Source organism: Ovis aries, chromosome 26, assembly GCF_016772045.2.
Source record: "Ovis aries strain OAR_USU_Benz2616 breed Rambouillet chromosome 26, ARS-UI_Ramb_v3.0, whole genome shotgun sequence".
Taxonomy (NCBI): Eukaryota; Metazoa; Chordata; class Mammalia; order Artiodactyla; family Bovidae; genus Ovis; species Ovis aries.
Genome location: NC_056079.1, coordinates 31,356,979 through 31,382,050, shown reverse-complemented (window position 1 = coordinate 31,382,050; position 25,072 = coordinate 31,356,979). Strand labels below are relative to the sequence as shown.

Sequence of the window (25,072 nt, the reverse complement as noted above, 5' to 3'; positions counted from 1 at the left end):
ACCCCACGCAGCCAAATAAATAAATAAATAATTAAAACGCAGATTCTGATTCAGCTGGTCAGGAGTGCGCCTGGGATCTACCTTCCTGACCCTCCAACCAGACGGTGGTCTTGATGCTGATGTGAGGACCTCACTTTGAGCAGCGATCTTATAGTGTCTCCTTGGAACACACCCTTCCTTTGTGTCCTGGGCATTTCCAAATATGCTGAGGCTCAGAGAACAGAGCCGGGCTCTGGGTTCATTAGGAAGATGGCTGTAGGACTAGTATTAGTTTTATACCCTTCAAATCCAGACGCTTCGAAGATGCCTCCAGCCCGTGCGAGAGCCCAGATTTTCCTGTCCTAAATATCCCCTTCCTTGCTTTTCACCTTCCGGGCTGGTTGTTTAAGGTCTCCTGTTCTTGAATGGACAGATGGCTTGGCCTCAGTGCAGCTGCACACAGCGCTCATCGGAGTCTTCTGAACCTGACTGCCAGCACCTTTCTAGCCCCTGCACGGCAGGATCTAATGGCCACGCACAGGGCCCTCTGGCCCCTGCCTAATTGGCTGAGATGCAAAAGCTAATGTAGGTTGAGAGACCAATTAACTGGGCTTGTTTCTCCCGCCGCCGCATCTGCACATCAATTATGCTAAACAACATGCTGTATTAAGACGTTTCCCTGTCACTAGCATTTGCTGTGGGACACTCAGAGCAGGGCAGAGAGAGACCGCCTCTTACAACCTGCCTGAGGGATTTTTCTGTCTGTCAGCACAGACAGCTGGCAATAGGGAGCACAGGCCTCGAACTGGGAAACCCACGACCCAGGGACACATCTGACACTAACTGGTTACCTCCTCTGGGCCTCAGTCTCTATAGATTGTGGGGACAACGGTTCAAGAAGCCAGCCAACAGGTTGGGCAAGGGATGCTGATAACCCTGGCATGTCACCTGCTGATTCCACTAAGAAACAGAAACCCCAACGCTTCTGGATGCTCAAAGGATACATTCCCTAAAATTTGAAAAGAAAAAAAATCCATAACTGAACTGTTGGGAGGGGGAAGATCGTTGTATTTTCTGCTACAGGTTGAGTGATTTATTTGTTTTGATTTCATATAGTTTTGTTTTGCCAAATGCAGTTGGTGGACTGGGCTCCTGCATCTTCACCGGCAGCTGTGGCATCTCCACCCTTGGTGTTTCTGGAACAAATTACCTGAGCTCTGTGCTTTGAAAGCAGTGTACCAAGTCCTTTACTAAGGAGTTCCTGAAGGGCTTCCCTGGCCAGGGAACTACAGTTTCTCAGTCTCTCAGAGACTGGAGTTACAAGCTTATAGTTGGGAACTTCTTTCCAGGGTGTCATAGGTTGCTTTGTCAAAGAAGACTAGGTTATTGAGCTCATTTCCAACTTTGCCTCTGGAACACTTCTTTTTATTCTTGCCCTGAGATTTGTTCACTGGAGCTTTGTCTTGCTTGGCTGACCTTCTGGCATCTTTCTTCTTCTTGTCCTCCTCGGGTGGCAGAGTGAAATTGGGAGAGCAGCTGCTACCACTGTCGCCTCACTAAGATGTCAGACAGAAAAAAAGCTGTACCTTTTAAAAGTGTATTTTTGATTTAACTGCACCAGGTCTTAGCTGCAGCATGCAGGATCTAGTTCCCTGACCAGGAATTGAACCCAGTTCCCTTGCATTGTGAGTGTGGAGTCTAAAGCCACTGGACCACTAGGGAGGTCCCTAGCAGGGGCTGCTTTTGTATTCCATTCCTCCCTCCTTTGAAGCTTCTCTCTGAGAATGCATTTCTTGATCTTTTACTACAACACTTTGGTTTCTAAGGTGCCCAGTTCATTTTGAGGACACTTACCAACTTTAAGATACGATGTCTACAGTTGAGTTGGGGAGGCTGGACTAATGCAACATCTACTCATTTAGTCAATCACTCAGCAAATATTTGTTAATCACCCAGTAGACTTCAGGCAATCCACTGGGCTAGAAGCCTTTTTTTAAACTCTAAGTTTATTTCATAACAGAATGGGAAAGACTAGAGATCTCTTCAAGAAAATTAGAGATACCAAGGGAACACTTCATGCAAAGACGGGCTCGATAAAGGAGAGAAATGGTATGGACCTAACAGAAGCAGAAGATATGAAGAAGAGGTGGCAAGAATACACAGAAGAATTGTACAAAACAGAGCTTCACGACCAAGATAATCACGATGGCGTGATCACTCACCTAGAGCTAGACATCCTGGAATGCGAAGTCAAGTGGGCCTTAGAAAGCATCACTACGAACAAAGCTAGTGGAGGTAATGGAATTCCAGTTGAGCTATTTCAAATCCTGAAAGATGATGCTGTGAAAGTGCTGCACTCAATATGCCAGCAAATGTGGAAAACTCAGCAGTGGCCACAGGACTGGAAAAGGTCAGTTTTCATTCCAATCCCAAAGAAAGGCAATGCCAAAGAATGCTCAGACTACCGCACAATTGCACTCATCTCACATGCTAGGAAAGTAATGCTCAAAATTCTCCAAGCCAGGCTTCAGCAATACGTGAACCGTGAACTCCCTGATGTTCAAGCTGGTTTCAGAAAAGGTAGAGGAACCAGAGATCAAATTGCCAACATCCGCTGGGTCATGGAAAAAGCAAGAGAGTTCCAGAAAAACATCTATTTCTGCTTTCTTGACTATGCCAAAGCCTTTGACTGTGTGGTTCACAATAAACTGTGGAAAATTCTGAGAGAGATGAGAATACCAGACGACCTGACCTGCCTCTTGAGAAATCTGTATGCAGGTCAGTAGGCAACAGTTAGAACTGGACATGGAACAACAGACTGGTTCCAAATAGGAGAAGGAGTACGTCAAAGTTGTATATTGTCACCCTGCTTATTTAACTTCTATGAAGAGTACATCAGGAGAAACATTGGGCTGGAAGAAGCACAAGCTGAAATCAAGGTTGCCAGGAGAAATATCAATAACCTCAGATATGCAGATGACACCACCCTTATGGCAGAAAGTGAAGAGGAACTAAAAGCCTCTTGATGAAAGTAAAAGAGGAGAGTGAAAAAGTTGGCTTAAAGCTCAACATCCAGAAAATGAAGATCATGGCATCTGGTCCCATCACTCCATGGGAAATAGATGGGGAAACAGTGGAAACGGTGTCAGGCTTTACTTTTTGGGCTCCAAAATCACTGCAGATGGTGACTACAGCCATGAAATTAAAAGATGCTTACTCCTTGGAAGGAAAGTTATGACCAACCTAGATAGCATATTAAAAAGCAGAGATATTAGTTTGCCAACAAAGGTCCATCTAGTCAAGGCTATGGTTTTTCCAGTGGTCATGTATGGATGTGAGAGTTGGACTGTGAAGAAAGCTGAGCACTGAAGAATGGATGCTTTTGAACTGTGGTGTTGGAGAAGACTCTTGCAAGTCCCTTGGACTGTAAGGAGATTCAACCAGTTCATCCTAAAGGAGATCAGTCCTGGGTGTTCATTGGAAGGACTGATGCTGAGGCTGAAACTCCAATACTTTGGCCACCTCATGCAAAGAGTTGACTCATTGGAAAAGACTCTGATGCTAGGAGGGACTGGGGGCAGGAGGAGAAGGGGACGACAGAGGATGAGATGGCTGGATGGCATCACCAACTTGATGCACATGAGTTTGAATGAACTCTGGAAGTTGGTGATGGACAGGGAGGCCTGGTGTGCTGCGATTCATGGGGTCACAAAGTCGGACATGACTGAGCAACTGAACTGAACTGAACTCAAGTTTATTTCTAGATAGAAAAGTGGGTATACAAATGAGTAATAGTAATTCTGGGTAAGATGTGCTATTATATCTATGACAGTACAGATGCTAAAGGGGGCCTTACACATACACCAAACAATAAATTTATGTCTGTGCATTAGAGCATTAAATGATAATGTATCCTTAGAGTAGAGTGTTATGCCCCCTTCCTCGTGATGCTTATTTCAAAAACCTGCCACTCTCCTTAACTTTTTGGAACTTTAAGAGAAAATGAGGCATAAGCTCCCTCAGTTTCCAGCATCCAGAAGCTATTTATATTTGCATGTATTCTCATATCCATATTTCTGGTCTTACAGAAAGAGATATCATTTCTTGCATTAAGGCCATTCCCTCTTTAAGATCTAGGCTCTTGACTGACTCTGCCAGCAGTCCCCAACTTTTTTTGCACCAGGGGCCCATTTTGTGGAAGACAATTTTCCATTGCCTGAGGGTGGGGGGGTGGTTTGGGGATGATTCAAGTGCATTGCATTTATTTCTATTACTATTTTTATTACATCAGATCATCAAGCATTGGATCCCAGAGGTTACGGGACCCTGATCTAGACCTTACTGCATCTCTGTTCTCTTTCTCCCTCCCAAGTTGCCAACTTTGTCCCCATTGGTCCCTTCGGCATAGCATTCAATTGTGACCCAGTCTGTGGTCCATCTTAGAAATGAAGTCCTCCCTTGACCCTACATTGTACTAGCTACTTAGTGGTTAGGTTAGGAAGAGCAAATAGTTTTTTACCACGTGTGTTGTCTACAGTCTAATTGGGAATGACTCTCCCTACCTTCCAAGCCTAGACTTCCTTCTTTGCTTGTTTTCTGTTATTTCTCCTTTTTGCTCACTTGTTCTTCAAATGTCTGCAGTCTACATTTGACTTCATGGGCCTTTTCTGATCATGGGCCTGATGTTTTATTTTTTAATTAATTAAATTAGAGAATTATTCCTTTACAATATTGTGATGGCCTGGTATTTTATTTAAATGGCTGTTCAATTCTATGACTTGTCTCACTTTGCTTCTTCCTAGAACTCTACAGTTTCAGTGACCAGCATTCTTCTGTCATCTGCGGAGTCTTGATTCCCTTCAAGTGCCTTTTCCTGTTGTTTTCTATGACTGTGTCTTCCTTGGACTCTTATCATTTCACAGCATCTCTGGGTGATACCTTCTTATTACCTGCTGTCACTTACCACCACGTTCCTCCTTTCAAAATGTATTCAAGTTAACTCTTCTCCTCTGAGAGCTAGTTCCATCTACCTGCTTCTCAGGCTTCTCAGCTTGCTCCAAAGTCATCAAGTTCCCACCAAAATCTGCTGTTCCTTCTGTGTTGAGGAATGGCAGAATTATAAAAAAACTTGGATGTTATCATCTACTCTTATCTTTTTCTCACCCTGACACTCCATCAGTCAATAAATCCTGCCAATTCTATTTCTTGAGCATCCGTTAGGTCTGTCCTCTCTTTCCACTTATCCTGCCTTAATTCAGGTCTCATCTTTTATTTGGATAAAAGCAATTATATTACTATCTGATGTCTTTGCCTTTGATAGGATCTGTGATTTTATACCCTTTCAGTCTATCCAACACACTGTGGCCAGGGTCACCTTTCCAAAATATGAATCTGATTGAAGACAAAAGCACACGTGAAATATTCTGCAGTGAGTTATGACCTGTGGTGCTCGTCAGGCTATAGAGGAGAGATTCAGTTGAGCCATGTGAGCAGCTGCTAGGAGAGTGGGAATAGAGGGTTAATTAAGGATGTCAAATTCTAGGCTCCTATTTCTGCCCTCTGCCCTCACCCAGGATTGTGCTGGTAGGTGCTTAACAACCAACTCTCACAAAATAAACAAACCCCTTATTTGTACAGTGTACTGGGTTCTGTGGTGCAAATACTACCACTAGGGCCAGTTTCGAGCAACCGTCACCTGAGTTTGGAAGACATTCGCAATTGACTATCACAACTTTCGTTCTCTTTCCTCATACTGAGTATTTCTACAGTGAGATCTAGGCTAAAAACAAAAGCAAAAACAAAAACAATTCCCTGACTACCTATGGTCCATTGTAGGGGAACTTTCTGGTAAGCTTCACCTGGAGTCAGCTGAGCAGTGGATGAGCAGAGCCTTACTGGGGACTGCGCTGGACTTCACAGAAATTGAAACACAAATTGACGAGATGTTTGGGCTCTGTAAGCAGAAAATGCGGTGGAGTTGATGCTGACAGCCTCCTGTGCAGGTGTGGAGGCCCACTACTCTGCACAGACCAGGAGGCTCCAGAAAGCACAGCCCTTGCTCTGTGCCCAGCCTGCCTGGAGCCTGCTCTTGGGCTGAGCTGCCAGCACACTGATGCCCTGTGGCCAGCCTGCCTGGAGCCCACCCTCCCGGGTGACACTGCCTCTGCTCCCCAGTGCAACACACAGATAAATTTTCCCCCCCCATAACTGTGACTGAATGGATTACTCCTTTCTGCACAAGATTGTATGTCATTGTCAACATCAAAAACTTCCCCCGCTTCGCTCTGGCAGTACCTGCCTTATTGATTGGGTGCCTTCTGAACAACTCACTCACACAAAGCAATTAAACCTGTCTGACTTCAAAAGTAAGGTAAGACAAGCCACGTCGAGCGGTGCAGCACTCACCTAATATGATTATTTCTCTTCTTCCTGGTGATAATAGAATTATGCAAAAGCGGCCTTGACCCAGTAAGGATTTTTCTCTTCAGAATCAAATCTCCACTTCCCCCCTCAACTCACAGCCCTCCCAGCCCCCCTCCTTTCTTGTTGTCTAGCCACTCCCTAGGCACTGCTGTCCTTCTTTGTGTACCAGCCCGCGAATCTAAGAGTTTCTGACCTGTGAAGCAGCACAAACTGATGACAATGTGGCCGGATGCCTCTAGTAGGTAAATGATGAAGCAAAAGCATCCATCTCTGGCCATTAATTCATTGTGAAAAGTTTATTGATTGCCTCTGGTGTGACTGCTCAGGTGACTAGATTTCATTTAAGGAGTGAGGCTTTTTCCAGCTATTTCAGAATTCCCCTGTTTGTCATTATCCTCAAATTGTCTGGATTCTGGGCAGAGGGAGGCCCTGTCCCTGAGCTCTAGTAATAGGAAGGGTAACAGCCATATGAGCATTTGTATGGCAATGCTGGTTGATATATCATTAAGATAGTTCCCTTAAGGGGCTTCCCTGATGGTCCAGTAGTTAAGATTTTGAGCTTCCTGTGTAAGGGACCACAAGTTTGATCTCTGGTCAGGGAACTAAGATCCTGTGTACACATAGCGTGATCTAAAAATCGAACTCCCCCAGACTTCCATGCTGGTTGTTGAATAGTCATTGCCTTAAGTCAGGGGTCCCCAATCCCTGGAGACTGGGTCCATGGCCTGTTGGGAGCCCAGCCACACAGCAGGAGGTGAGCAGCCGGCAAGCGAGTGAAGCCTCATCTGCCTCTCCTTGTCCCTCCCCATCTCTTGCTTCACCTCCTGAACCGTCCTTCCCTACGCCCAACCCCCACCACCCTCTGTCCCTGTAAGAATTTTGGAAAATCAACTTAGTCAGCTGATGTCCTCATATGTAGCCTCTCTAGTGATAGCAGATCCAAACACCAAACACAGGAGAAAATCCCTGTGTAAAATCAACTGACCACTCAGAAGAATTGTCCAACTATTAAGGTGACCTTTTCTGTTCAAAATAATGGAGCAGTCCCTGCTAGGGTAGAAGACAGCCAGATACAGGGAGACTCAGGAGCTGGGTCCTCCACTGGATGCAAAGGCATTGCTGCTGCTGCTGCTGCTAAGTCACTTCAGTCGTGTCCGACTCTGTGTGACCCCATAGACGGCAGCCCACCAGGCTCCCCCGTCCCTGGGATTCTCCAGGCAAGGTAGTCTGGTCTAATTCCAGCCCTACTCAGTCACCATGGAGAGACCGACAACCTGGCATGTCCCAGAGGAGATGCAGGTAGTAGAAACAGGAAATATAATTTCCTTGCTTCTGTAATAGATTACCTTAAGCCACATTTTAAGAAAGGTAAAAGCAAGGGCATAGAAAGAGGAATCATATAAGAACTCCAGAAGCAAATAAACAGTGTTATGGAATAAACTGTATTATGTTCCCTCCCTACAGACAGCACCCACTGATAACGGAAGCCACTGAGCCACGATCTCTGCCAGGGAAGCCCTTCATAAGGATACCAGTGTATACACCAAGAGGGCCTTTTCCTACCTAACTCCTTCAAAATATAGCTCCTCAAATGTCAGATAGTTTGGAAACTCAAGAATAGTTGATTGGCATCCATCGACCCTGCCCCCAAATCACACTTTCACTCCAGCCCTGCATAGCACTGCTTTGGGCCAGAGTTATTTGCTTTCCAGCCAAAATCAGCTAGGACTTTTGCTTCTGTCATTAGAGTCAATGAGTGTTCTGGGGAGGCCCTCTCACTGCAGAACAAATACACCCTGCAGAGGAAATGTGCTTTGAGGCATCGCTACCTGCCTCTCTTTGGAAGTGACTGAGAAGGGGTGGCCTTACATACATTTTAAATGTTTGGAATTCAATAGTGAAGCCATCTTATCCTGAACTTTTCTTTGTTGGACTGTATTTGTTCCCTGTTAGAATTCAAAGGGCATTTCCCACAGAAATTGAGCAAACAATTCTGAAATTTGTTGAAACCACAAAAGAATGTAAATTGGTGCAGCCACTATTTTATTAGTTGATTGTTATTGGCCTTAAAATTTTTTTTTACATGCTTCTCCTCTTTTTGATTAATCAAACTTTTCTTTCCATTGTGCTCTTTTCTCGTTCATTATGCACTTTGTATTATTCTCTTAGTATTTATCCAAGAAATTATGATGTGCATCTCTCACTTAATAAAGTTACTAAAAAGTAGTATTTTCACCACTGTTTTCTATCAATTTCCAGCAAGACACAAATGTTAGCTATCTTAAATTCCATTTATCTCTCTCCCATGTTTATTTTAAATCCCACAAAATGATATTACTATGCAAGGAGATCCAACCAGTCCATCCTAAAGGAGATCAGTCCTGGGTGTTCATTGGAAGGACTGATGTTGGAGCTGAAACTCCAATACTTTGGCCACCTGATACGAAGAGCTGACTCATTTGAAAAGACCCTGATGCTGGGAAAGATTGAGGGCAAGAGGAGAAGGGGACAATAGAGGATGAGATGGTTGGATGGCATCACCATCTCAATGTACATGGGTTTGAGTGGACTCTGGGAGTTGGTGATGGACAGGGAGGCCTGGCGTGCTGTGGTTCATGGGGTCGCAAAGAGGCAGACATGACTGAGCAACTGAACTGAACTGATTGTTTATAAAAAACAATGTTAACTTGCATTTATCTATATATTTACCTTTTTCTGCTCTTCATTTTTTACTGCATTTCCATTCATGAATCTTTTCCTTTTGTCTAAATAATTCCTTTTAGCACTTCTTTTAAAATATTAGTCTGAAGGTGATAAATTCTTTCACTTTCTGTCTGTCTGGTAATTTTTATATTTTGCATTTGTCTATAAATTATCATTCTGGGCATAAAATGATAGATCTTCAGCTTTCTTATTTTTAGAACTTTAAATGTCCTATTTCCCTGCTTCATTGTTTCTGTAGAAAAGTCAGCCTTTAATCTTGTTGTAACATTTTTGGATATAATGTGACTTAAAAAAAAAAAAAACAACAACTACAGATGCCTTTAAAATATTCTAACTTAGTTTAATTTGAAGATTTTTTTACTATGAGATGTTTAGGAATTTTTTTCATTAGTCATGGTTGGGGTTCACAGAGACTTAAATATATGTGTTGATGTCTTCAGTTTAAGATAATTCTCAGCATTTCCTCAAATATTTTTCTCTGTCCCACATGCTCACGCTTTCTCTCTCTCCTATTTTTCTTGGACTTTAAGTACATTTTTGCACCTTATTTCCATGTCTCATATGTCTCCTAAACACATTTATGCATGTTTTTCTTTTTCAGGATTTACTCTGTACTTTTTTTTTTCTGCTAACCTGTTTTCCAATTCACTAATTTTACCTTTCTCTCCACTCAAAGAGCTGTTAACCCACCTCTGATATTTATAATTTTATTTCTTGTACTTTTAAAATACTTTTTTGATAGATTATCATTCTCTGGTAAATTTCTCCTGTTTGTTTTCAGGTCTGTGGAGAAGTTTCAACTCTTTTATTAAGCAGCAGGGTGGAGACCCCCCAGGGAAGGAAGACAGGGCCTCTTCCCTCTCTACAAGTCTTTTCCGCCGTGATAAACTTTCAACCATAAGGCATTTTCCAGCAGAGTCCTGACTCTCAAAGGATGTTTACACAGAAATGAGAGAGCTGGAGGAACCACAGGCAGTAGGGCACTTGTTCTTCAAAAAGCCGTGTGTTCGGACACCTTGTAGACATCAGATAGACCCCACAGCAAACAAGCACGAGGACCTGAAACACCTACTGAGAACTACCAGAGTCTCTTTCGCTTTAGCACATTTCTGAGGGTGGAGGGGGGGTGGTTGCCTGCAGAATGAGCTACACAAAACTGGAAACCATTGGGCTACTTGAGAAGTCATACCATGTTCAGACTGAGAGCTGTGATTCCCTTGAAGATGGGCACATAGCTTGGATTTCCTGCCATCAGGCCCTGTTCCAGAGCCTCAGTGATGGTTGACACCATGTCCTGGTAGGTGTCCCCTTGGGTGGCCAGCAGTGTGCCAGTGCAGTCATCCTTGATGCCTGGGTATTTGCTGATCAAAGTTGAAACTTCCAGGCAGAGCACAGAGGGCTTGCTAATTTAATGACTTCTGCAAGGGTGGCAGTAATGATACTGTGCCCACCTGCATCTTTACCAAATCTGGAGACTTCCAGAACAGGAAGTGGAGCTGTTCAGCCTCCCTGATGGTCTTCTTGGCACCCTGTTTGTGCTCCTTGGTGCTCCAGGATGAGACGTGCTTCTGCGTGGTGGCCGATTAGGGACCCCACCCCCACTTGCTGTCACCCTCTTTCCATATGGTTTTGAATTTTGGCAACATCATTGAAATATGCTTCCATGGTAACACAGACGATGGCTACAGTATTTGAGCCTAACAGCCACTTCTTTGCCATCGGCTCACCTAGATGTTGCTCCAGATCCCAGAAGACCTCCTCCAGGTAACTGCTGCAGCCTCCTTGCAACAGTGTTGTCTAATACCCCATCCATATTTGGTTCACTCTTCCATTTCATTTTTTTAAGTTAATTTATTTTAATTAGAGGATAATTACAATACTGTGGTTTTTGCCATACATCGACATCAATCAGCCACGGGTGCACGTGGGGCCCCCATCCTGAACCCCCCTCCCACCTCTGTCCCCACCCCATCCCTCTGGGTTGTCGCAGTGCACCAGCTTTGAGTCCCCTGCTTCATGCATCAGTCTTGGACTGGTCATCTATTTTACCCATGGTAATATGCATGTTTCAATGCTAGAAAGATGGGAATATATTCATAGCAGCAAAAGAGACACAAATGTAAAGAACAGAATTTTGGACTCTGTGGGAGAAGATGAGGGTGGGATGATTTGAGAGAATAGCCTCCATTTCATTTTTAAAATACTTCCTCTTTAAACTGACCCAGGGTTCCATAAAGGTCTGGCAGTTGTGACGATTGCTGTCGTATCCTGAACGTAACATAACCCATAACAGTGTGGGTATTGCCAGTATTTCAGATGTTCTATCTACAACTGAGTTTCATCTCTATAAGAGTCAAATTCATAGAGTCAGAAAGGACATTGGTAGATGCCAGGGGCTGGGGCGGGGTGGGGGTGGGGAGTTAGTGTTTAATGGGGACAGAGTCTCAGTTCAGGAAGGTGGAAGATTCAGGAAATGGATGACCATGAAAGCTTCACAATGTAAATGTACTTTAGTCTCCTGAACCATACAGTTAAATATGGTTAAAATAGTACATTTTATATTGTGTGACTTTTACCACGATAAAACATTTTTTTTAAAGAATTCATTTACTGAAAACACTAACTAGTACCTTTATTTTAAAATCTTCACTTATCTGAGTAACAACTTAAAGAATCTGTTGGAAAATCTAGAAGATGGTGGCAGGGAGCGTTCCCACGTGGGTCAGCTCTGGGCTCAGTCCCTTTCATGCCATCTTTAGTGTCTGCATCTAGTGATTTCCGCAGCCAGACAACGGTGTTTGAAGTGGGAGCTGACATGTACCTACGGAGCAGTTCAGACACCACATCTGAAGGAAGTATAACCTCTAGGGCACTGACGTCAATTTCTGGGACCAGCTCCATGTTCCCCACCATCTCTGTGCTTGCGTTGGTGTTCAAGACCCATGTCAAACAGGCTCATCATTTCTTTTGCTTCTAGATCTTCCCACGAGATTTGTATCCAGGTTCTCAGTGCTTAGTGATTGAGGAGGTTTCTGAAAATCTCATAATGGGGAGGAAAGCACTCAATCATGGGGTCTTTGGTTGCAATGAGGTCATCCAGGACTTCCAGGTGGGAGATGGACCACTCCTTGTTGGATAACCTGCGGTCTGCCTATGTGCCCTCAATTCTAGCAGCCTTGATTCTGTCCAAGAGAGCAAACATTGTTGTTGTTCAGTCATGTCTGACTCTTTGTGACCCCGTGGACTGCAGCACACCAGGCTCCCCTGTCCTTCACTATCTCCCAGAGTTTGCTTAAATTCGTGTTCATTGAGTCAGTGATGCCATCCAACCATCTCCTCTGTCACCTCCTTCTTCTCCTGCCTTCAATCTTTCCCAGCATCAAGGTCTTTGTCAATGAGTTGGCTCTTTGCAAACATTTCCTCCTTCCAATTCTTGTACCTTCTAGGAAGAACAAAGCTAGTTTGCAACATTTTTTGGTCAAATATGCACCAATTTTTCTTCCCTTGCCAGATCCTGACAACAGAGACCAGCAAAATGGGGTCACAGGGACGGTGGCCAGGGACTTTTGTAGCATCATCCACAGCTGCTTGGCCAGCTCAACTGAGATCCCCTGTTTTCTCCCGAAGGAGCTATGGATGAGGGTCATGTCCACGTGGTGGTGCTTATGCATTAGCCCTTCCCAGGGGCACCCCTGTTTCAGGTCCCTCAGGTTCCCGGGGGCCTGCAGGAGCACCCCTTGCTTAATGAAGTCCAGGGACCCCTCACAATCTGGGGCCCCAGGAAGATATTCTTGAGGTTCTCCACAGCCATAGTGAGCTGTCTGTGCTGCACGGTTGCATCTTTCATCCATACTTTTTTGTTCGGCTGTGCTGCGTCTCACTGCAGAGTGCAGGGCTTCTCTAGTATGTCACAAGCGCTTCTGCATTGCGATGGCGTCTCTTGCGTTGGAGCCTGGGCTCTAGAGCATGGGGGCTCAGTAGTTGCTTCACAACACACGGGATCTTAATTTCCCAATCAAGGCTCAAAGCTGTGTCCCCTGCCCTGGAAGGAGGGTTCTTTGACCGATAGACCACTAGGGAAGTCCCCATCCTTCACTTCCTCGATGCTGTCGACTGATGGTGTGGATATTCCCTCCCTCTCCAGTCCTTGCTGATCTTGGGCAGGGCCCTCGCGATGTCTGTGACTTCATTCAGTGCATTTTGGAGCTGGTTCCAGCCCATGTGGTACCCCGCATGGCTTGCCATCCAACTAGAACTGGATAGCATCCTCAGTTCACAGAAGCCTCTCTCCGGACCTCTCTTCTGCGGTACTGCTCCACTTTGTCCTGCTGCTCCAGGCCCCAAAACACCCCAGCAACCTTTTGAAAAAAATTTTTTTTAATTGGAGAATAATTGTTTTACAATGTTGTGACGGTGTTTCCGTCATACAGAATCAGTCATGACTGTGTATATATCCCCTCCCTCTTAAGCCTCCCTCCTTTGGGATCACTGTTGCACCAGCCTCCCAGACTGTCTCCTTCATGGTTAGCAAGCAGGCAGAAACCCCTCCTTCCCTGTGTCAGAATAACATTATCCCTCAGTTCCGCCACCGGTGTCCTATGGGAAGTGGCATCCAGCCTCTTGACGTGTCTGTTACAGTTGCTTTAAAGTCTGTGTCTTGCATAGTATATCTAGATCATCTGTGACTCGTCTCCATTACCTATTTCTTTCCTCTTGATTTGAGGTCATTTGAATCTCTCTGCTATCATTCCTGCCCCCCCCCCCCCACACACACACCCAGTGGCTCAGCAATAAAGAATGTGCCTGCAATCCGCCTTCACAGAAGACTCTGGTTCGATCCCCAGGTTAGGAAGATCCCCTGAAAGAGGGCATGGTGACCCACTCCAGTAATCTTGGCTGGAGTATCCCATGGACAGAGGAGCCTGGCGGGCTACAGTCTATAGGGTTACAAAAGAGTCAGACATGACTGAAGCATCTTAGCTTCAGTAAATGGTAATTATTTACTTATTTATTGAAGGCAAAAAAGAAATAAAAGATACTGTGGACAATGATGCATTTCAGAAACCTGAAGGCAGCAAGGCTTGCTGGTCTGTCTGGAGGCTCATTTATCTTGCTCAAGAAGGCAGAGATGAGACTGACTCCAGTTATTTTTATTGAATGTTGGATTCTGTACATAAAAAAGTGTAGACACTCTGAATCCTGCTAACTTCCAGCAGAGAGAATCTATTGACTTTTTAACTCAGTAAGTTACTTAGAGTAGGGGTTGGTCCCCTTGATACAGTCTAGGAATGGGAGGCATTAAGGAAATGGCAACCCACTTCAATACTCTTGCCTGGAGAATCCCAGAGACAGAGGAGCCGAGTGGGCTGCCATCCATGGGGTCGCACAGAGTCAGACATGACTGAAGCGACTTAGCAGCAGCAGCAGCAGCAAAGCTGATTTCAGGCTTTGTGAGGGCTGGTCTACTTCTAGTTTGAAGTTGAATCCCTAAGGAAAAGCGTTCAAGAGTCTCAGCTGAGAACACTGGGCCCATCGCCCTCATCCCGCCTTGGATGCCCACTTCACCCCGCCGGCACTTTGAAACTGGCCAGAGCTCTGCTTGTCTTTTAGATTCTTCATTGGCCTTTTTTTTTGTTTGCTGAGCCTCTTATGTTGGAAATATTAGTAGTAAATACTATCCTCAAGGGAAAAAGCAGCTCACTCATTGTTTCCATTCTCTTTACTCTAAAACTTAGTCCCTTCAATTCCCGCCTGCCTGGATAAACCTCACCTCCATTTTTTTTCCCCCGTCCAGCCCCATGAGATTGCTGAATGCCCTTAACCTTGAATTCCAACCTGATCTCTTGCTTAGTCTCACTTAGTAATTGGCAAATGCCCTGAGGGAAAAACATCAGAGAATGCTGAACTCACCTCAGTGCTTTTCTTTTCTCTTGAATCTTAGCCTTTGAAGTGCTTACTGATTGTGTGGCTCTATGATTACTTCAAACAGGTATTTAAAAAAATTTTTTTAACCAATTTTAAACATTTTTCTTGGAGTAGGGGTTCATCTGCTATAGTTACTCTCTCATGACTATGAGAAACATGTTTAACAGCATCGTATTTTATGTAAAAATCAGAATTCTCAATTTCTCTTAAAAAAAAAAATTGTGGCCATCTGGGCCCACGTTCTTGCATAGAAATAATGGCTACAGGTAAGTAGTCCCTGTCCTCAAATTTCAGGTAAGATGCTCTCCGGTTTAATTATGTGGATCATTCACTGATCCCTGAGAGTGAAAAAAGTCCACAGTCAAGCTTTGAGTGATGCTAATACCTAATCGCGTTGTATAAAAGGCAAGTTGAAGGGGGTGTTGAGGATATGTAGTCAGGAAAGTGAACGGACGATTAAAAGATCGTTGTATCACGCAACTCGAGAGAAGAGAATGTTTCTGAACAGGACAGGGGTTGGGAGGATCAGCTGTGCTGAATGCCACCCAGGCTGCAAGTGGGACAGTACTTAATACTCTTCTCAACCTTCGAACTCTCAGTGACTTCAAAGGAACTGATGATCTTAGTCTTTTTAGCAGAATCATGGGGGTTGCAACCAGAGCCTGGGTGGCTTAAGGAGTGAATCAGCAGTGGGAATCAAGCAGTGATGTAGATGACTAGTGAAAAAGCCTGGCCATGTCAGGAAGGCAAGAGAAAGACTGGTGTCAGGAAGGATGGTGGCCAAGGGATACATTTCAGAGACCAGTGGTCCTTCTTGGCTGCCTTCTTGGTGCATGATGGCCTTTCCCGGGTTTCCTGCAAGATGAAATGTGGCAAAGATATTTTCCTGAGGATGAGAAAGAGGGAAAGCTGATCAGCACTTTCATATCTCAGGAAAGAAAGAAACAAGGCTTGCTGGGCTCTGCAGAGGCTCCCTGAGGTTGCTGGAGAACAGAGGAAGTGAAGGCAGAGAGAAAGGCCCGACTCTAGCCACTCACCTGAGCTGAGCCGGCCTGCCCTGTGTGCCTGGATGAAGTCATTCCCCGCCCCCGCCTTCACAGAGGTAATAATCAGAAGACAGCAGCGAAAAGGCTGCCTGGTTTTGCCTTTTCAAACACCAGAGGAGGCCTGGGACGTTTCCCCCCCCACCCTCACCCCCACCCCTCGCCCCGCCACCGCGAGCTTCAGGGGTCTGTTAATTGGCACCCCAGAAAAATTACAGGAGCAGTCTGCCTGATTGTAAATGACAGAGACGATCAGGTTTACCTTGTGACGTCCCCAGGGGACTTGCGGTTAGTTTAGTCTGAACTTAGCATCAGCTGCTAGGCTCCTTTCTTCTCAGCAGGCAGCGCTGGACTCATCCCGTATCCTTTCAAACCTCATTAGTGTGAGGGCTTCTCCTCCCTCTCTCTCGCCTCCTCTCCTCTCTTGCCCGTGATCCCTAAGCATGCCAATCTAGGAACCCACACAGATGGCTTTGAGAGGCTGGGCTCTTTGTTTTACTGACCTGGAAGGAACAACCCACGCCTTGGAGCTGAAGTTGTTTATTATTCCTCCAGGAAAATATTCACCAACTTGACTGAACTTTAACCTCCCTTAACTCCTTTATGGTTTGAAAGGTACTCAGCTTAAGGATTTTATAACTAATTAGAGATGTTTGGAATGTATTGTAGGTCTTAAATAGGAGTGAACACGCCAAAGAGCTAAATGTTGTGGGGCATAGTTTTCATTAAAATCCAAACCTCCAGATCTTTTCATTTGCCAGAAGTCACCATGTGTGTGTGTGCTTATATGTGTATGCATATGTGTATATGTAGGTGTTTATGTGGGTGTGCAATTTATAATACAGATATATATTACATATATCTATGTTGCATGTATATACATAAACACTTATATGCTCCTTGAAAGCCCTGCTTCTTAAAGTTAAATGTATGGATCACTTACACATCTTGTTAAAATCAGAATCAGATTCAACAGGTCTGGGATGACCTTCAGGTACTGTAGATGTTGCTGGTCTGGGGACCACATTTTGAACATCAAATCCGAAAGAGATCATCACACACTGCCTTCCAGCTTCTTCAGGGTAACCTGGTTGTCTTCCTTCCTAGTCCTTTAAATGCTGCTCCAGTGTTTCTCTAGGCTTACGTGAACCACCCATTGGCTAGGCGGCATTTTTGCTATTTCTCAAAATACCCGAAACAAGTACTCTTGTCTCCTGACTCTGATGTCCTTTCTGGTGATCACTCCACTGGTTACTGAAGGTCTATATCAGGGGTCTGGGAAGATGATGGAGAAACTGTAAGGTGACCCATCCCATTTATGACCTCCCTCCCATTTATATGATGTCTTTTATGTAATACATACGTCTCTTAATTTCCTCTGGGGAGGAAGACTGTAGCTTTCATACAATTTCAGAAAGGTCAATGTCTTTTAAAAAAATCATAAAAACCACTGAGTCACATACTGTTAAATTCATTGTACATTTTATCTTGTCTTCATGTCAGTTCTTCAATTGATAAGAATTGAATAATCATTATGAATTAAGTATCTGCATATTACCAAAGGATCTGGTGTTATGACTTGTATTAAAATGTAAAGGGTACACTATATCTCTAGGTAAAGGGTTTGGTTCTAGAGTTATGGTGTCACTTGGCACATAAGTCTAGGAGGCCCTCTGCCAACTTTATTTTTCAAGATTGGCAACAGAAATGCCCACATACTGGCAATGGTTGCATATACCACGATATTTCTTTAGCCGTACTTTTGGTACGCATTTCCCTAAAATGCTGGCAAGTAAAGAACTTTTCATTCAAATTTCTCTGCTACATTGAAAGTGAGACCATTTGAGGGCGTAAGCTTTTACTCTGAAGGTCCAGAGGCTAAGTTTAGATTAGATTAGAAAATATACATACAAACTATGAGTCTGTGCATTTGAATATGCATAGGGCTTGTCCATCCCTTCCTAGGAATATTTTGTTTCTACTGAAACTGATATATGGATAAAATGGCTCAGGGAAATGTGGCAAAGAAATAGGACTGTCTTTTCAGTAGATATTTGGTGGCACCTCTTCCTAGGTCATGAACTAGTCTCCCTTCCCTGAGGACAAGTCCTGCACTCAGAGGTACCCTGTTCCTCATCCACTGGTATCTGGGATGGAGAAGCCAAAGCTGAGCCCTCTTCATACTTTCTTTTAGAAATCAAGATCTGATACAGGCCAGTTAAATCTCTGATGTGCCTACAAGTCTAGCTGTAACTTTGGAATTGCAAGGAAATACATTTTTCCATGTATAAGAAAAACAAAGAAAGTCAATCTGTGAAAAGAGAAAGATGAAGACGACTTAGCTAAACTTGAAAATATTTTTAAAAGACCTTTGGTTTCTGACAACTTTTCTTACAATCACTCTTTTTTCCCTACATATATTACTTACATTACAAATCAAGCTTTCCCAATACAACTTTTTTTTCATAGATGAATATTTTGTTTCATTTCCTCTACTTGTGTTCTTAGAGGCACATGTTTATAGGTGCTGGGGTTGAATTATCTAGGTTTAAATATGGATTCGATCACTTACGTGCTCAACTCAGTAATTTGGATACACTCATGCTAAAGTTTGTTGTTTATCTGAAATTAGAGTTTAACTGGGTATCCTCTCTGGGAACTCTGTGATATAGTTTCTTCCTTTGTCAAATGGAGGTAGTGATACCAAATCGACAAGGATGTTGTGAAAAATGTCAAGGATATCACAAACATTAGGTAAAACCATTTAAGAGAAACATGGTTTATTATTCTCTTTCCTCCTCCTTTCTCCCTGTATCGTATCTAAAACACAAGAAGGCACTGCTTACAAGGCTCACCGTGCGTGTGTGCCAAGTTGCTTCAGTCATGTCTGACTCTTTGTGACCCTATGGACCATAGTTAGGTGACAGGCTCCTCTGTCCATGGGATTCTCCAGGCAAGAATACTGGAGTGGGTTGCTATGCCCTCGTCCAGGGGGTCTTCCCAACCCAGGGACTGCACTCACATCTCTTATGACTATCTGCATTGGCAGGCGGGTTCTTTAACACTAGTGCCACCTGGGAAGCTCACCAATTGGGAGTAAACACTTCCTGGATGTGCTGAACTTTTGTCTCTGTTGACAGAGTAATACCCAGGCAAAATGACCTAAAGATGCAGTTTACAAGGAAGTGGGCTGGTTCCTCCTGGAACATGGGGAAATGTTTTATTACCTCTCATGTGCTGTCTTTATTCTTCAGTAAGAGAATCTGGAGGGTTATATATTTCAAGCTACCTAACTTCACCCAGGTGCCCCATTTGAGGATACTCTAATATTCATTTTTGTGCCAGGCTATGCCTAGGCTTTCATTATACACAAATTGCTTTCCAGTTCAAACAAGTATCTCTCCAAGTGGCTGCTCTCATCTCCTATAGAAAGAGATGAGGAGACAAAAAGCATGAGGGAAAAAGAGAAGATGATAATATCCTAGTTCACTAGTTGCTTGTTTGAAGATAAAGAATGTAAGATGCTTGATTTGGGGCTCTTAGTGTCTTGTCTCTGATGTCTAAGTCCTCACTTTTATCTTGATGACTCATATCCCCTGTCTGGAGGAAACCCAGTCAAGTACTGAAGAACGTCTTTGACATAGCTCTAACCATCATGGTTCCTGCCTAAGAGACACAGAGCGATGCACTTCCCTTACAGAGGCATTTATCATCTATTTCTTTATTTATCATACCAGGTCCAGTGGGATTAGATCAAACTTTTGCCTCTTCTTAAACAGTGTGGGCTTGCTGGTCTACCCTCCACTGTGCAGCTGGCGCACAATGGCAGACTTCCATGGTTATCTTCCGTGATCAAAGTCACCATCTCTGGAGATGCTGTGTAAAGAGTGAGCCAGGGGCCCCTGGGGAATAGCTACCAGTCTAGTCTAATGGTGAAAGTCATAGGCATCTTCCACTGTGGTTTCCTCCATGCTTTCTTTTCCATTTTCTTCCATAGTTTCACCTGGGTATGTGCAATAGTGATGAGATGAACGTTTACTGCCCAGAGTCAATTTTGATTGCTTACAATCAGCAGAAGGGATTGGTTTGGGCTCCAACAAAGGGACTGGCCTACAGGGCAGTTGTGATACGCTGTCCCTGGCGTGGTCAACCAGAAGTGTTTGGTCAGGACTTACATCTTGGACCGTCTCTTCTTTTTGTGGCTTTATATTTATAATCTCACATGGAGGTGAAGCTTTACTATCCTTTTTGTAACAAGAGGTGCTGAAAGGGATGGCACAGAACACAAGATCCGAGGGCAGCAGGCTGAACTCATTTTCTGGCCGGGTAATCACAAACCTGTAAGAAAAGCCAAACATGAATTCTGTACCCCTGCAGCTGGGACAGTGTGGGTGCAGGCAGTGACCAAAATAGGAAAGTCACTTTGCTGAGGGACAGAAAAGGAAAATTTGTTTTGCCTTGCTTTATTTGGTTTCTGATTAATAATTAAAAAAAAAAAATCTTTGGTGTGGTGCAATAGGAGAGGCCCTGGACTAGTAACTGGGAGACTGGTATTTTCATCCTTGCCTCTGAAACCAACCATCTTTGATCTTGAACATGCTGTCTCCCTTCTGGGTCCTGCTTTTCCCATCCTTTTAATGGGAGTGGGGTAGGACCATGGTTTGGGCTAGTCATTTTCTAATGGCTTTTCTAACTCTAGGCTATGGGCTTGCCTATTCTCCCAATCACCACAGTCCACAGCATTTCCAGAGGTGTTGTGGGGAAGCAGATGGAGCCCAGACATAGACAGACAGACAGAGATGGAGGGAGGAGATGTCAGCATCATTCATGCTTCCCAGTGCCATCTCCTGAGCATCATTCTCCTCTGCCATCTTTGTGGTCAACACTCTACAGCCATACCACCCTCCCTCTTGACTCATCAGTGTCATCCACAGAGCTCCATGCTTATTTCAGCCTTTGGCACGTGGGATGCGTTTTCTCTCCAACTTCAGGGCCGCCGTCACCTGACGTGTCGGCAGCGCCTGCATGATTTACGGCTCCAACAAGCAGACCAATTTCTTTGACTTCCAGTCCCCAGCGATCTTTATCTCCTAACCACTTTCCCAGCCACATACTGATGCTATGACTTCCTGACGTATCCTGCCGGCTACAATCTTACACTTCAATCAATCACTCTCTGCCCACAACTTCCCATCACTCTTTCTCTCTTGTGTTTCCTTACTCTGAGGACCACTGATCTTGAATTTCATCAGGATTTCCCATCCCCCTGTCCTTTTGTAGTTTTGCTTCTACGAATCCACCATAAACTCCTTCTTCCATCCTTTGCAGCGATTACTGTAACTTTTACCTCTTTTTCTACTCCCTGTGAACTTTCCCCTCTCTCTCTTCTCTCAGCAGGGGCTTAGCCATCTGTTGCTGAGAAATCCTGTGTTATGTTATGTAAACATTCCCAGAAGCTCAGCCTTCATCTGCAGCCAGGTTGACCTTGGCATCCTTTCTTTCCCTTCTCTTCTCCTTTGGGCAGAGAAATCGTCTTTCTTTGTATTCACCACAACTCCACTTGGAGTGATTTGACTTCCTTCCCCTTTCTCCTGATACAGTCCATTTCCACTCTGGTATTTTTAATTTCTCCTTCTCTACCAAGTCCTGCCCATTCCCACCATGAGACTCTCAGCTTGGAAGTCCATCGCTGTGCTGTCTACAAATGGCACCATCTTTTTTTTTTTTTCCTCCTCCCTCCACACATATTTTCTCTGTCTTCCCTCCTGCTGTCACGCTGATCTTTCTTTAAACTGAAATCTCTACATATCACTCCCATGACTTAGATGGACCAAGCACAGTGGCTAGAGGAGGCACTCAATAAACATTTACCCAGTGAGCCCAGCAGTGAACAAGTAGATCTTTCCAATGTGGACAGCAGCTTTCAGCTTTAAAAGTTGCACAGCCATGGGTCAGGGGTAATTTGCAAAATAACTTGGACTTAAAATCTGGATGTACGTCTCAAACTTCACTGGGGATAAAGGTCCCATTCTCCTCACATGGCCAGTACTAACTGGATCCCAATCATCAGGGTTCGTTCCTATTATTTATAATGATCCTACATATCTTCGTCCCCACACCCTTCATTGCAACTAGGGGCCTTGAGCTCTGACCACCCCTTTCATCCCTGAATGAAGTCGCTTTGGCCCGTATGCTTGGATGAGGGCCCAGCACCTTTTGCACCAGCATACTTCCCTTTTGTGCTCTGGATTGCGCGCTTCTTTATCTATCATGCGGTATAAGCCGAGGCACAGGACTCCAAAATTATTTAATGAGCCACAGAATATTTGTCCAAAAGTCCTTCTTGGCTGAGGAGAGAAAAGAGGAAAACATATGCCCAGTGGCACTTAAAATTAAGCCACAGCAAGCACTGGAGTTGTCATCTGCCTTTCCTCCCAATAGAAGCTTGGAAGACCCGAGAGCCACCTCCTAGCACCTTTCTGGTGGTAAGTGGCCAGGAAACCAGGTTTACCATTAGTCTTGAGCATCTCATACCAGCAACTGTTTCACTGTGGTCTTTGAAGAGCCTCTGATGCATGGGGTGTCGTGAAGTGTTATGCTCGCTTTTATCCATACGGATATGTTTTGGTAATGACTAACAAGGAACAATGAGCGCCAGGTTGGAAATGCTCTTTTCAAGGCATGCCATGAGCTGGGATGTTAAGTGACCTCCAGAGAGCAGTCTTCTTTTGACTCTGCTCTCAGGTCACTGCCAACAAGGCACTACACGTAGACCTCAGGTTTCCAAAGCAGCAGCAAGTGGATCCAGTGAATTCGAAAAAGAACAGTCTGTTTAGGTCTGTGATTCCTCAGGGTAAAGAATAGAGTGACACCCACACATCAGTGCAGAAGAAAGGGCTTACCATTCCACTGCCACCTCTGGTTCCAACAGAACTTGGCCAGCGGCAGCTGTCCTGAGCTTAGAATCGCTCACAAGTCAACCTTAGACGAGGAACCCAGGACCACAGAGATTTGAAGGACTGGACCATGGATGGAGCTTTGGAATGCTGTGTGCACTGGGCAGTCAGATGCACGGGGCGTGGGGTTCACCCTTCTTGGCGGTACCTGCCGAGACACGGCAGGCACAGAGGCTGGAGGTTTGTGAAGAAGGGGTTCTGCTCATGTCCCTGTAAAGGCCAGACTTTGACAGTGACACTGGGGAGCCGAGGCCACACCGCTCAACATCAGACCCAGGAGCGCCACACTGACAAGTGGACTCCTCTTTGCAGGGCTGGACTTGACTCAGATCCCCAAATGCCAGATGCCTTATTGGAATTTTCCAGAATTATCTTTTCTTTGCTGTAATCCACTGTTTGCTAGTTCTGAGGACCGAGAAAACTTAGGCATTTTCCACTGGCTGGCTCAATAAGATTCTTAGACCCGAACACGGAGTCCTTCTGCCTGATTTCAGATGACATGATCCAATTTCTTTAATAGCTAAAGTGTAGGGAGAGTGGGCAGGCCCTCGGTCAGAGTGCCTTAGGGGGACCCTGCTTGGCCACTGGTAGACAATATGGTCTCAGGTAAGTACCTCAGCTTCTTGATCTGTTCAATGGAATTCAATAATGATACCTACCTTGTAAATCCTTGGATAGATTAAGTGAATTAAAAGAAAAAGCAGACAGGCCTAAGCAAATGCTCAGTGAATATTAATCATTATACTTATCATTAGTAACCTTGTCAAAGGACAAAGTGGTTGAACCCCTCTGATGCTTCCAGGGCACTTTATTTTTTACCTGGAAGATGAGGATCATATCAACTACTTGATCTATCTCAAGATAAATATAACATGTGAAAATGTACTGTAAACTGGAAATAACTATGATTATGTTACATTAATTTTTGTTATCATTGTTATTATTTATACACTATAAGCTGTCTAGGAACACAGACAGGTTGGATCCTTTCCAAAACTCAGAGAGGTAAGGACATGGGAAACTATTATGAGAAAGAAGAGCTATATAGTCACTTTGGAGAAAAGCGTGGAGATGCCTTAAAAACTGGGAATAGAATGGCCACATGACCCAGCAATCCCACTGCTGGGCATACATTCCGAGGAGACCAGAAATGAAAGAGACAGATGTACCCCAATGATCACTGCAGCGCTATTTACAATAGCCAGAACATGGAAGCAACCTAGATGCCCATTGGTAGATGAATGGATAACGAAGTTGTGGTACACATATACAATGGAATATTCCTGAGCCATAAAAATGAATGCATTTGAGTCAGTTCAAATGAGGTGGATGAACCTGGAACCGATTATACAGAGTGAAGCAAATCAGAAAGAGAAAGGCCAACACTGTATATTAACACATATGTATGGAATTTGGAAAGATGGTGCCAACGATCCTACATACAGGGCAGCAAAGAGATACGGATGTAAATAACAGAATTTGGAACTCAACGGGAGAGGTGAGGGTGGGATGATCTGAAAGAACAGTGCTGAAACATGTTCATTACCATATGTAAAATACATGACCAGTGCGAGTCCACTGCATGAAGCTGGGCACCCAAAGCCAGTGCTCTGGGACAACCCAGAAGGATAGGATGGGGTGGGAGGTGGGAGGTGGGAGGAGGGTTCAGAATGGGGGGAACACATGTATACCTGTGGCCGATTCATGTCAATGCAGGGCAAAAACCATCACAATATTGTAAAGTCATTATTCTCCAATTAAAATAAATTACTATTTTTTTTAACAAAAGAAGATCTGACTCACTTCAATGTCTGACAGGATGGTCTGGTTTAAGGAGAGCAGCCCCAGCTTACACCGCATCTTTCCAGATAAAATCGTAGAGTAGCCGGTATTCAGCTCAAATAGCTTTTCTTTATCCAGATGCTGTTCCAGCTGAAAATTCATCCCTCCTGTCACTAGCATCTGAAGTAATTCTACAACATGGTAGTTGTAGAAAGCCTGGAGAGCAAGGAGGAGACACGT

The 25,072-nt window shown here is 44.4% G+C and overlaps 1 protein-coding gene, 1 long non-coding RNA gene and 2 pseudogenes across 2 annotated transcripts in view; all 4 read right to left on the bottom strand.

Moving 5' to 3' along the window:
- Nucleotides 1-1,087: 1,087 nt before the first annotated feature.
- LOC114111021 (small ribosomal subunit protein eS25-like) lies at nt 1,088-5,730 on the bottom strand (annotated as a pseudogene).
- Nucleotides 5,731-10,297: 4,567 nt separating this feature from the next.
- On the bottom strand, nt 10,298-13,867 carry LOC105605227 (exocyst complex component 3-like; annotated as a pseudogene).
- Nucleotides 13,868-14,118: 251 nt separating this feature from the next.
- Nucleotides 14,119-16,569, bottom strand: LOC132658709 (uncharacterized). The gene is made up of 2 exons (XR_009598664.1): nt 16,357-16,569; nt 14,119-15,906 (listed from the first exon to the last, which is right to left on the bottom strand). It is a non-coding gene; the product is annotated as an uncharacterized LOC132658709 (long non-coding RNA).
- A 3,451-nt stretch (nt 16,570-20,020) lies between these two features.
- Nucleotides 20,021-25,072, bottom strand: part of KCNU1 (potassium calcium-activated channel subfamily U member 1) — a 138,776-nt gene continuing 133,724 nt past the window's right edge. Inside the window, exons 25-27 of the mRNA XM_015104599.3 lie at nt 24,854-25,048; nt 22,317-22,441; nt 20,021-20,432 (exon numbers count right to left, since the gene is read on the bottom strand). Of these exons, the coding sequence (XP_014960085.1) occupies nt 20,021-20,432; nt 22,317-22,441; nt 24,854-25,048 (732 nt within the window). The remainder of the gene's footprint in view (nt 20,433-22,316; nt 22,442-24,853; nt 25,049-25,072) is intronic.